Source organism: Curcuma longa, chromosome 4 (assembly GCF_044706935.1).
Source record: "Curcuma longa cultivar G26 ecotype Majalengka, Jawa Barat chromosome 4, ITB_CL_G26_1.1, whole genome shotgun sequence".
Taxonomy (NCBI): domain Eukaryota; kingdom Viridiplantae; phylum Streptophyta; class Magnoliopsida; order Zingiberales; family Zingiberaceae; genus Curcuma; species Curcuma longa.
The window spans coordinates 3,296,351-3,307,576 of NC_133864.1; the positions used below are offsets into that span (position 1 = coordinate 3,296,351).

Sequence of the window (11,226 nt, forward strand, 5' to 3'; positions counted from 1 at the left end):
GTTGGGAAATTTTCGTGCGAAAAACATGAAACTTGATCTTTGTTAACTGGCACAATCAGAATCTGAGAGGGGATCTTCTTCGTGTATTTGCTTCGTTTTCTCATTTTTGGGTGGGAAATTTCGTATTTTGGACGCATCAAGAACAGAATGAAACCTAAAGGATTCTTTTGTGAAAGCCATGAAAGTTTCTGTTCTTTAACTTTGCTTTGTTTGATGGGCGATGTAGTTTTTCTCAGCAAGTGCTTCAATTTTTTTTATTTGATTTCTGAACCACCAAATAGACCCTGTAAATTTACTTCCTGCGCAGATCATGGTTCCTACTTGCTTCAATACATTTTGTGGAGGAATGGGATCTGGGACTGGAAATGAGATTGTGAAGTACTTTTGGAAAAAAATAAAGACACACGCATGCTATTTTATATATTGCAAAAAGAAATTTAAGAAACTCAAAGAACAGTTTGATCTTTTAAAGGCCATGAGGGATGACACACAACAAAAAGTGGAGGCAGCTGAAAGGAACAATGAAGTTATCAGTGATGAAGTCAACTTGTGGCTAAACAAGGTGCTTGAACTGGAGGGGAAGTTTAATAATATCGAGAACAACTTCAACAAGAAAGTAAGGGATGAGAAATGTTGCTTCCCTAGTTTGGTGCCTCGTTATAAGGTCGGAAGGGAGGCGACCAGGAAAAGGGCCAAAGCATCAGAACTACTAGATAGAAAGAACTTCCTAGCTTTTTCTCATACCCTCGATCCATCAACTCTTAATCATCCATCGAATAGAGACTTTGTGAACTTTGGTGCTACCAAAGAGGCAATGCAAAAGGTTATCGATGCACTGAATGATGATAAAGTGAATCTGATTGGAATATATGGCATGGGTGGTGTAGGCAAGACTACATTGATGGAAGAAATAGGCAGAAAGGTGAAGGAAGCAGAAAAGTTTGATGTGGTAATAGATGTGGTTGTGTCACAGAAGCCAAATATAGCTCAGATCCAACGCGACATTGCTGATGCACTGGGCATGCGTGAATCCTCAAATAGGATGTTGGCCACTAGGTTGAAGCAGGAGAAGAAAGTTTTGATAATGCTGGATGATGTTTGGGCACGGCTGGAGCTGGTTAAGGAAGTTGGGATTCCATACCAAGAACACAAGGGTTGTAAAGTGATACTTACCTCCCGCAAAGCTGAAACATGCAATGTAATGGAAACTGATGTTTCAGTGGAAGTTGCCACATTGTCCGAAGAAGATTCATGGCAACTTTTCAGAATGAGGGCAGGACAAGTTGCTGAGTCTGATGGCATAGAACCAGTTGCGAGAAAGGTAGCACAAGAATGTTGTGGTTTGCCACTGGCAATTGTTGTAGTGGGAAGGGCATTACGATCTTACAAGGACTCAAGTGCTTGGGAAGATGCCTTGTCCCAACTCAAGCAATCTGTTCCTTTAAACATGGAAGAGGTAGAGGAAAAATTGTTCAAACCACTAGAACTAAGTTATCAAAACCTGAAGACTGCTGAACTAAAACAGTTGTTTCTCTACTGCTGTTTGTTCCGTGAGGACTATGACATCAGTGAGGATGAAGTAACTCGATATGCAGTGGGAGAGAATTTATTGAGTAATCTCTCCACTTTAGAGAATGTACGTGGCAGAGTGCATTTTTTGCTCGAGAAACTGAAACTTTCATGTTTAGTGCTTGATAGTAAGAAAGCCGGGTGTGTGAAGCTTCATGATGTGGTGCGAGATGTAGCTGTATATATTGGCTCCAAGGACAACAACCATTTTCTTGTAAAAGCTGCACTTCAGCTGAGAGATTGGCCAGAGCACGAGAACTTTGCAACTTGTAAGAGAATTTCACTTATGAACAATGAGTTGCAAGAAATTCCTGAAAAACCAAATTGCTCTAAACTTGTTTTGTTGTTGCTGAATATAAACCCAATTACTAGTTTGCCAACCAGTTTCTTTGAAAACATGGTCTCACTAAGTGTTCTTGATTTAAGTGATACAGACATTACTTGTTTGCCTTTGTCGTTGGCATGCTTAAAAAAACTAGGAACTCTCCGTTTGGACAGTTGTAAATGGTTGAATGATATAAATGTGGTAGGGGAACTAAAGACACTCATAATCCTTTCTTTGCGGAAATGCAGACATATTATTGCATTACCGGAAATCATAGTTTCTCTGGTTAAGTTAAAGCTTTTGGACTTGTCGCATTGCACATCACTGCAGATACACAGAAATTTGATACCAAAGTTAATTGGACTTGAGGAACTTTACTTTAGAGGTTACAATGTGACTGAAGCACTTCTCATTGAGGTTGCATCTTTGAAACGCTTGGTCAGAGTTGAATTGTTTGTCAAGGATGCTCAAGATTTTTTTCAAGTAGTTATTCCTGACAGTGCTTTCAAAGACTTATGCCACTTCATTATTTACAATGAGTTAGATTGGTTTTCAGTGGCTTCTGGGTACCAGAGAAAACTTTTTATAAAGCAAGCAAGTCAGTCGGTGATCAGTTGGGGTAAGCCTTTTCTCAGGAGAACTGAAGATTTAATGCTCGATAATTGCCAATGGAATTTCACAAATCTGACTCCCTTAGAGAACATGTCTTGCTTTGCCACTCTGAAGTCTTTGACCATTGCGAACAGCTCTCAAATCCAATGTCTTCTTCGGTCAATGGATGACACTCCGGCGAATGCATTTGGCGAGCTCGTGAAGCTAAACCTTTCGAACATGGAGAAGCTGGAACAGGTTTGCCATGGCCAGCTTCCTTGTTGTTCACTCGGAAAACTAAGAACACTTGAATTAAGAAGGTGCAGAAAGATAGTTGACATTTTGCCACAGGACTTGCTTCAGAGAGTGCATCCGAGTCTAGTAGAGCTTCTTCTTGATGGATGTCCCGGGCCACATGTACTGCTAAATTTCGAAGGGCTTGGGCATGATTCCATTATCTTTCCGAAACTGCAAATGATACGACTACTTCAGATGTCAGATGTAATCAGTTTCTGCACTGGAGTTGTTCCTCCTGGAAGCTTGCATAACCTGACTACTTTTGAAGTTGCTAATTGTACAAAGTTATCGTCTCTGTTCTCGCAAACATTGGACGCAACTCATTCACGATTACTACCATCTGAAACTTTTAAGAAACTGAAGCAACTAAAGATAATGAGATGCCCATGCCTCAAACATGTTTTCTTGCCAAGCATTGCGAATGAGCTTCAAAGCCTAGAAAGACTCGAGATCAGAAATAATGACTCCATTGAGACTATCATCGCTGACGAAGAAGGCTATGATTTGGAAAAGGGGGCTTTCCCCATGCTCAAGCGACTGCTGCTCATCAAATTGCCTGGGCTAATTTCTTTCTTCAAAGGACAGCCAGCAAAAACCTTGGATTGGCCAGCATTGGATTACATCCACCTTGGCGACTGTTTGAACCTTGCAAGATTGCCCATTGGACGTGAGAGCGCACAGAAGCTGAAGAAGGTGCATGTTGTAAGGCTTGACGATGTCAACTGGTTCAAAACATTGATATGGGAAGACGATACGATCGAGTCACGCTTTGACATCATGTAAGAGCTTCTGAGTCATTATTGTTTTACTTGAAACATTCTATTAATCATTTTTGCCATTTCAATACATGCGATAGAACCTGAAACAAAAAACTATTCAGTATCAAGATCGAATTTTGACCCTTAATGAACTTTGGATTATTGTTTCATCAAACTGATGTTGTCTATGACTTGATGCAGTCGATCCATTAATGAAGTCAAGTAGGCTCCAACTTTGAAGGATGGATTCTTTTTGTGAGGTGTGAAGATTCTGCCAGATCTCTTACAAGATTCAGCCGTCATTTAAATCTCTAAATTTGTGTTTTTAGATTGGGTGGGTGTGATCTTGAAGACATTAATTTATGAACAATTCAGCAATGATTGTAAGATATTTCTCTTGTTCCTTTCATTTTGTGCCTCAAGCTTCATGTAGCAATGATTGCCAGATATTTCTCCTTGTTGGTTCCACTTTGGGCTTGTTTTTCGATCAAGTTTCATATACGATGCGGTGGGAATGACTGGAAGCCACGTGATAGGTCTAAGACTCAGTCAACGTAAATCTTGATCAGTCCTGTTCAAGATAGAGCTTAGGTCAAATCGGCTTAGCTCACAAGGTCGGACTAGTTCTTCCTTGCTCAACTCCAACCCGACACTAATCCTACTTAAGGCAAATCAACTTGACAGGGCATCTGAGCTCAAGGCGAGTCAGTCTGAATCATGTCGAAGTTAAGTTCGACTAGCCTACCTTATGAACACGACAAGCCGTCAGTTACGAAGAAGACGCTAGTTATAAAAAGGGTGAATGTTACAGATAATTGCTAGCGAGTATAATGACATAAGTTAAAGAAAGTGGTAGAAGAGAGAGTGAGGACGATACTGCTTTTCATTTTATTATTTTTCTTGTCTTCAACATCTTTTCTCCGAATCTGATCCTGGGTGCAGCGGAAGCGGTTTAGATCGCTAGAGAGAATGGATGAATAGCGACTTATTAATCAAAAACTCAATTTCTTTTATTAATATTTTAGCAAGAACATACACTAATTAAAAATATAAATATAATATAAAAATAATGAGGTACGAATTTACTTGGTTACAATCTTCGGGTTGTTAGTCCAAAAACTATGAAAGTTCTACTAAAACCCCCTTGTCAGAAACGATCTAGAGGCTGAGAAATCTCATATAACAATTGAGCATAGCTATAAAATCAAACTAAATAAGAATGAAAATTGAGTGTGTGCTTATATTTTTCTTCGAGCTTTAGTATATTTATAGTCTTCACCTCAATCTGAATGTTATGCTGATGTGGCACTTCTAGGTGCCTGGAAGCCTTTCGGGCGCCTAGAAACTTTTTAGGCGTATGGATTCATCGAACCGAATTCACTCTATCAAAGGTCCGTTAATGGCTCTGGACGAGTCCTTGCAATTCGGGCGCCTGAAATGATCCGGGCACCTAGATTTGCTGACTTGGACTCCATCCTAATCCATCTAGGAACGATCATGCTGACTTAGATTGGATATCCGAGCGCCTAAAACAGCTCCAAGCGTTGGAATGGTCAACCCAAGGTTGACCATTTTCCTCTTTCGTTCTTCCTTGGTCGCCTTGCGCAGTTTTTTTCCGGCTTCTCTTCCCTCGGATGTACTGAGCCCTTCCGGCTCACTCCCATGCATATTTCTTGCTCCGCTAGAATACTCTTTCATAGCTCCTCGTGCCTCGGATGCACTAGGCCCATCGACTCCTTTTCTGTGTCATCCTTCTTACTTGTTTGTGTCTTCTACTAAGGTTCACCATCTATGTGTGTTATCCTAAATATCTGTACACTTAGATACACGTATCAAACATAATACAAACTTAATTTTAGACTTATTTGATTGCACATCAAAACTCCAATATTGGTCAAACTAAATTTGAAATTAGGATAAATTACTAAAATAAAGCAAGCATGTTAATCCGTTTAAAAAATTCTACCTGCCCTGCATTTATGCCTAATTTTTTATTTTTCTCCCTTGTTGACAACAACAAAAAAAACTGGAGTTATGTAAAAAAATGTGATAATAATTATTCAGGCCATAGACATTTTTAAAGTTTTTATTAGATATAAAGCACAATATATTTAATCATGAAAAATTAAATTTTATCAAAAATTTAAAATTTTAAGTAGTTAAAATTGATTTTAGAATCCAAGATAAATTTAAACATACTAGATTTACTAAATATTTTTTAAAATAAATAATTTTGATACTTTTCTAATTTGACTCCTAAAATTTTTATAGTTGTATTTTGGTCTTTCATATCTTAATCTTTGTCGAAATGTTATTCTTTGGTTCTTTAATATTATATTCACATTATGTGAACCAATGAAATTTTTTTTTAATTCTATTTTTTGAGTTTCTATTTGTTCCCTTAATTTCCATTTTCATCTTTAACTTTTTCAAGTTCATCCTGAACATGAATTTTTAATTCTATTTTCTAATTTTGTAATTTATTTTAATTTTATGCATTTATTTCTAATCTTACATAATAATCTTTTGTTCCGGTGAGTATTTTGGAGGACCCAGACTTGACTTGAGTCTAATTCGGGCCTCATCCATGGGTTCGGTCGGCTCCCGTCACGGCCTATCCCTAAAGGCCTAAAGAAGTCAAGTTATCCCTTCGGTCGCGTCTCCGAATCGCCCATTCGGCCACATGGGTGTTATAGCCCCCCTCTAGGACTTGGCTCATTCGGCTCGGTATAATTCAGTTCTGCCCAGTCGGTACGGCACAGTTCAGCTCAGCACTGCCATCCGGCAGCTCAGCACTGCTACCCGGCAGCTCAGCACTGCTATCCGGCAGCTCAGCACTGCCACCCGGCAGCTCAGCACTGCTACCCGGCAGCTCAGCACTGCTACCCGGCAGCTCAGCACTGCTATCCGGCAGCTCAGCACTGTTATCCGGCAGCTCAGCACTGCTACCCGGCAGCTCCGCACTGCTATCCGGCAGCTCACTGCTATCCGGCAGCTCCGCACTGCCACCCGGCAGCTCAGCACTGTTATCCGGCAGCTCAGCACTGTCATCCGGCAGCTCAGCACTGCCATCCGGCACCTCCACCCAGGCCACTCAACACTCAGCTCAATTCTGCCAATTCCACTCGGCACAGCCCCACTCTCCATTCATATCACTCAGCTCAACAGTCCCATCATAAATGATCTCTCTCTAATAATCAAACATCACTTGGGATGTGACTTGTCAGAAATGATCTTCTCTCTCTACTAAACAACTGTGTCAAGCATTAATGGGAGAGGTCACTTGTCAGGACGATCTCTCTCTCTCCAATGAATAACCTAACCAAGCATTAAATGCGGATGTGATTGGTTGTCTTCTCAAGACCATGCTTTGTCAGAACTGGTGATACTTTCAAGGGAGCTCTTGATGTATAAAGGGAGGAAGAAGGTATTCGAAAAGGGGGATCTCTCTCTCTCTCTCTCTCTCTCTCGCGGCTCTGAGCTCCGCTCTCCGGGCTCCGCTCCCTCTCTCTCTCATTCTCCTTATCTTTTATGGGCTGAGCATTTCCTTTTATTACAGTATTTCATTACAGTATTTCTCTTTACTGTTCATCTTCTTCCTCCTGATTGGGCTGACTTGAGCGTCGGAGTGGCCGTCCGGGGACTCCCCGGCGCCAGGATGACCTCTTTCTCCGGTGATGTTTCAGGGCCTCCAGGTGGCTGGTCTTATCTCCCTCCTCGGTGTGGTGATCCTGAAGCCCTTGAAGCTCGCATCGCTCTCCTCCCTTCCTCCTGCTCCACTCCTACGGCGAGCTAAGGTCCGGTGACGTGTCCAGGACGCAGTTCTCAACCGGAACATAATTTGGCGCCGTCTGTGGGAAACCACTGAGCCCGGATTTGAGATGCCGACGGACGAACTCCCTCAGCCTCGCCTTCTCACCATGACGGAGGAAGATCTCAACAGGGCGATCGCTGAGGCCGTCCTAGCCATTTCCGGATAACAGTCTCAGGCGGCTCAGCAGCTCCCATCTCCAGCTATCGCGGTGTTCCGGGTTCAACCTCCCCTGCGCTCGCACCGCCGGGTTTCCTTCAGCGACTTTGCCTTATGACAGGCCAGGAGCACCGAGGCCCTGAGCTCGTGACTGCGCCTTACACAGCCTCGCAAAACCAATCCTTCGCTTCAGCCTGATCTTTCACAAAATCCGCCTCAGCTGAGCTTCTCAGCGTCTCGGCGAACCTCACGATGTCGCTGAGTTCCTCAGCGTCTCGATTGTCTTGGCTTAGCCCACAGCTCGCTAGTCTGATCAGCTCAACGCCTTCGTCGATAGGTCGAAGGGAGCCATCCGGTACACTTAGCTGCATTGTATTTTCCTCCTGATGCACAAGCTTTTTGCAGGGCATCTCTCAACCTCAACCGCAACCTCAACTTCCTCTGACTCAGACATAGTCGGGGTCGAGCTATCGCCATCGACATGATTTAGGTCTGGGACCTACGCCATCAGCAATTGCCCTTTTCAGGGTTCAACCTCCCTTCGACTCGGACATAGCCAAGGTGAGCTCAAATTAGGTCTCGGACCTACTCCATCAGCAATTGCCCTTTTCAGGGTTCAACCTCCCTTCGGCTCGGACATAGCCAAGGTGAGCTCAAATTAGGTCTCGGACCTACTCCATCAGCAATTGCCCTTTTCAGGGTTCAACCTCCCTTCGGCTCGAGCCAAGGTGAGCTCAAATTAGGTCTCGGACCTACTCCATCAGCAAATGTCCTTTTCAGGGCTCAACCTCCCCTCCTAGTCAGGGTCGAGCTTACTCCTGGTGGTCACGGACCACTGTCGCCCGTCGCCACCAAGTCTGGTAAATCTCGAAACACTCCTCGCTATTTTTTCCATGATTCCAACTCCCCCGTGCTTCGCACAGCCGGGGTCGAGCCGAATGGCGGAGACGAGCCAGCTCCTCGCCCGCTATTTTTCCTCCTATTTCAAACTCCCCCGTGCTTCGCACAGCCGGGGTCGAGCTCTCTCCGGCAACCGAGCCTTACTACAGGCATGGAGTCAACTCACATCAGTTCTCTGCTCAGCGATTTTGCTCGACAGTTCACTCAGGATCTGAGTACTCAGTAGCCCTCTCAGCTTCATTAGCTCACTCAGAATCTGAGAGCAGTCAGCACTCTATTCTGCTTCTCAGCACGTAACTTCTCAGCTATCCTATCGGTCTCTCTGCCGCCATCTCGGCTTCAACTTCATTCATGCAGAGACTCTGCTCAGTCATTCACCCATTCGGCTCAGCCAGCAGAACGCTCACCGCTCTGCCTCATTCAGCTCAGTCAGAACTCTCTCAGGCAGCACTCTCACTGACTCTACTCTTCACGCGCTTTGACAGCTGAGTCAGTTAGGCTGATCAGCAGCTCTCAGTGTTTTACGAAATTTGACAGCTCAAAATCAATTAGTCTGATCAGTAGCTCTTGGTTTTTCGCGCCTTCTACAGCTCAAAACCTCAAACAGTTAGTTGATTCAGTTTTGTCATACTTTTCTCAGGTGGGCGTGGGTAATCCGGCGAGGCCGCTGTACCTGGTCCTTGACACCGAGAGCGACATCCGTGGGATACAGTATATCCCGTGCGCAGATTGCTACCAGCAGTCCGACCTCGTATAGGCCTCCTGCGACTCCGGATCCCCATCCGGCTCGCCTGATTCGATGCCCTCTTTCGCTCATTCCCCTTTGCCATCCTTCCCGGCTCATCCGACTGCTCGTAAGCCCCATTCCACGATGACGATCGCTGCCCTTGAATCGGCCGATCCGAAAAGAAATTAGATCCACTTACCAACGACCATGAGGGTGTATCCAATAGTGCCCTCTATCAGAATAAATAAAAGGGAGGTGGTGGGCTCCACAATGCCCCCATCATCTCCTCAAAAGTAGCACGAGTCAGTCTTCATCCCTTTTGCATCAATCAAATAAATGCTCAGAGCAAAGCTGCTCTTGTGTCTCATCCACGCCACCCTCCTTCATGCTACTGCACAGCGCCAAAAGCCACTCCTCTGCCCCGTCTGCAGCATACCAACTTTGACTTGCCTACAGCACGCTTCCCCTCGCACACTTCCCACGCCAGCTGCCTACATGCAGCAAATGTCCACAACACCTCCTCCGTCTCACACTTCCGATCGGCGACGCGTCAGGCGGTCTTCGAAGGTGCCGTCGCGCACCACCCTGATCTCCGGCAGCCCGATGGAGCCGTCCGCCACCCGTCTCTGCCGGTACACCGTGTTCATCGCCTCCTCCATCTCTAGACAGCACGCCCGTAGCGTCTCCGCTGATGGCCACCGCCCGCCGTCTCCTTCCTTCATTAGTAGCGCCCAGTAGATGACGTAGTGCCCAGGATGGCCTGCGTGTTCGCCTGACCGTTCGTCCGCCGCTCGAACTGGAACTCAGGCGCCGCGTTATGAAACCCCGTCACCACCCACGAGCAGCGCTCATAGAAGAGCAGAGCACGAGCCGGCGCGTGATTCAATGCCCCTCCGCTTCCGGATCCCTGCCGGCTCACAGGAGTCGGCACTCCTCCGGATCCCAACCGACTCACAGGATTCGGCGGCACTCCTCCAGATCCTCAGCCGGCTCACAGGAGTCGGCCCTCCTCCGGATCCAGCCGATCCCAGCCGGCTCACAGGAGTCGGCCCTCCTCCGGATCCTCCGGATCCTCCGGATCCCAGCCGGCTCACAGGATTCGGCCCTCCTCCAGATCCTCCGGATCACCAGTCAGCTCGCGGGATTCGGCGCCCCTCCGTCGCTTCCGGATCCCCATCCGGCTGGCGTAACTCGACGTCCTCTCCGCTTCCGGATCCTCATCCGGCTCGGCGTGATTTGACGTCCTCCCCGGCTCATTCGACGGCCCGCGAGCCCCCACTCCACTAAGCCAAAAGAATGAATGCAGCTCGCAATCCGCCGCCAACCTCCGCAGATCCCAGCATGTTACGGCTCTATCACATAAGAATGAGTACGGCTCGCTCGGACCGAATCGCGACAGTGACCCCCCTTTTACCGCTGCCTACGCAGGCCGGAGCCTGCAACCTCGTCATCTTTCGAAAGCTTCGAGCTCTTCTTTGAATAAGCCAAATTAGTGTAGAAATAAAAGGAAAGAGGAGACTGTGTGGTCTGCTTCCGCCGCCCACAGGAGCCGGATCGCGATAGCCGCCGAATCGCGACGGCAGTCGAACTGCGACAGCATGCTCTTTTTCTCTCCGCTGCCTGCATGAGCCGGAGCGAGACAAAAGCCGAACCGCAACAGCGAGCTCTGTTCGCCGCTGCTTGCACGAGACGAATCATGACAGCCTGCACAAACAAAAACGCGAATCACGTCAACAAGCCCTCTCCTTTTTCTACTGACTGCCCAGATTGAATCACGGCAGTCATCCCTTTTTCCACTGCCTGTCAGAGCCAATCCTCGCTTGTAGCAAACTTCGCCCGCAAGCCTCACACAGAGTCGCCACGCGTTCCGATTCGGCAAAACGGCGCTGCCCTTCCCCGCCACACATTTCGACGTCGCCTTTGATGTTACATGGATTTCATTTATCGCTCGATTCTACGAACCTATGTTGCACTGTTCCACACACTCTTGCTTCCCACTTCATGTGTTACTTAACAATTTATTTGACAAAGTAATCAATAGTCAGTAAACTGACTCCAAGAAAGATCGAATATTGATCTAGCCGGTTCG

General features: G+C 46.1%; 1 protein-coding gene across 1 annotated transcript; it reads left to right on the forward strand.

Moving 5' to 3' along the window:
* Positions 1–307: 307 nt before the first annotated feature.
* LOC141828480 (putative disease resistance protein At4g27220) lies at positions 308–3,941 on the forward strand. Its single transcript, XM_074715916.1, has 2 exons — positions 308–3,561; positions 3,742–3,941. The coding sequence occupies exons 1-2, from the start codon at positions 311–313 to the stop codon at positions 3,764–3,766; spliced, it is 3,276 nt and encodes a 1,091-aa protein (XP_074572017.1). The 5' UTR covers positions 308–310; the 3' UTR covers positions 3,767–3,941.
* The last annotated feature ends 7,285 nt before the right edge of the window (positions 3,942–11,226 follow it).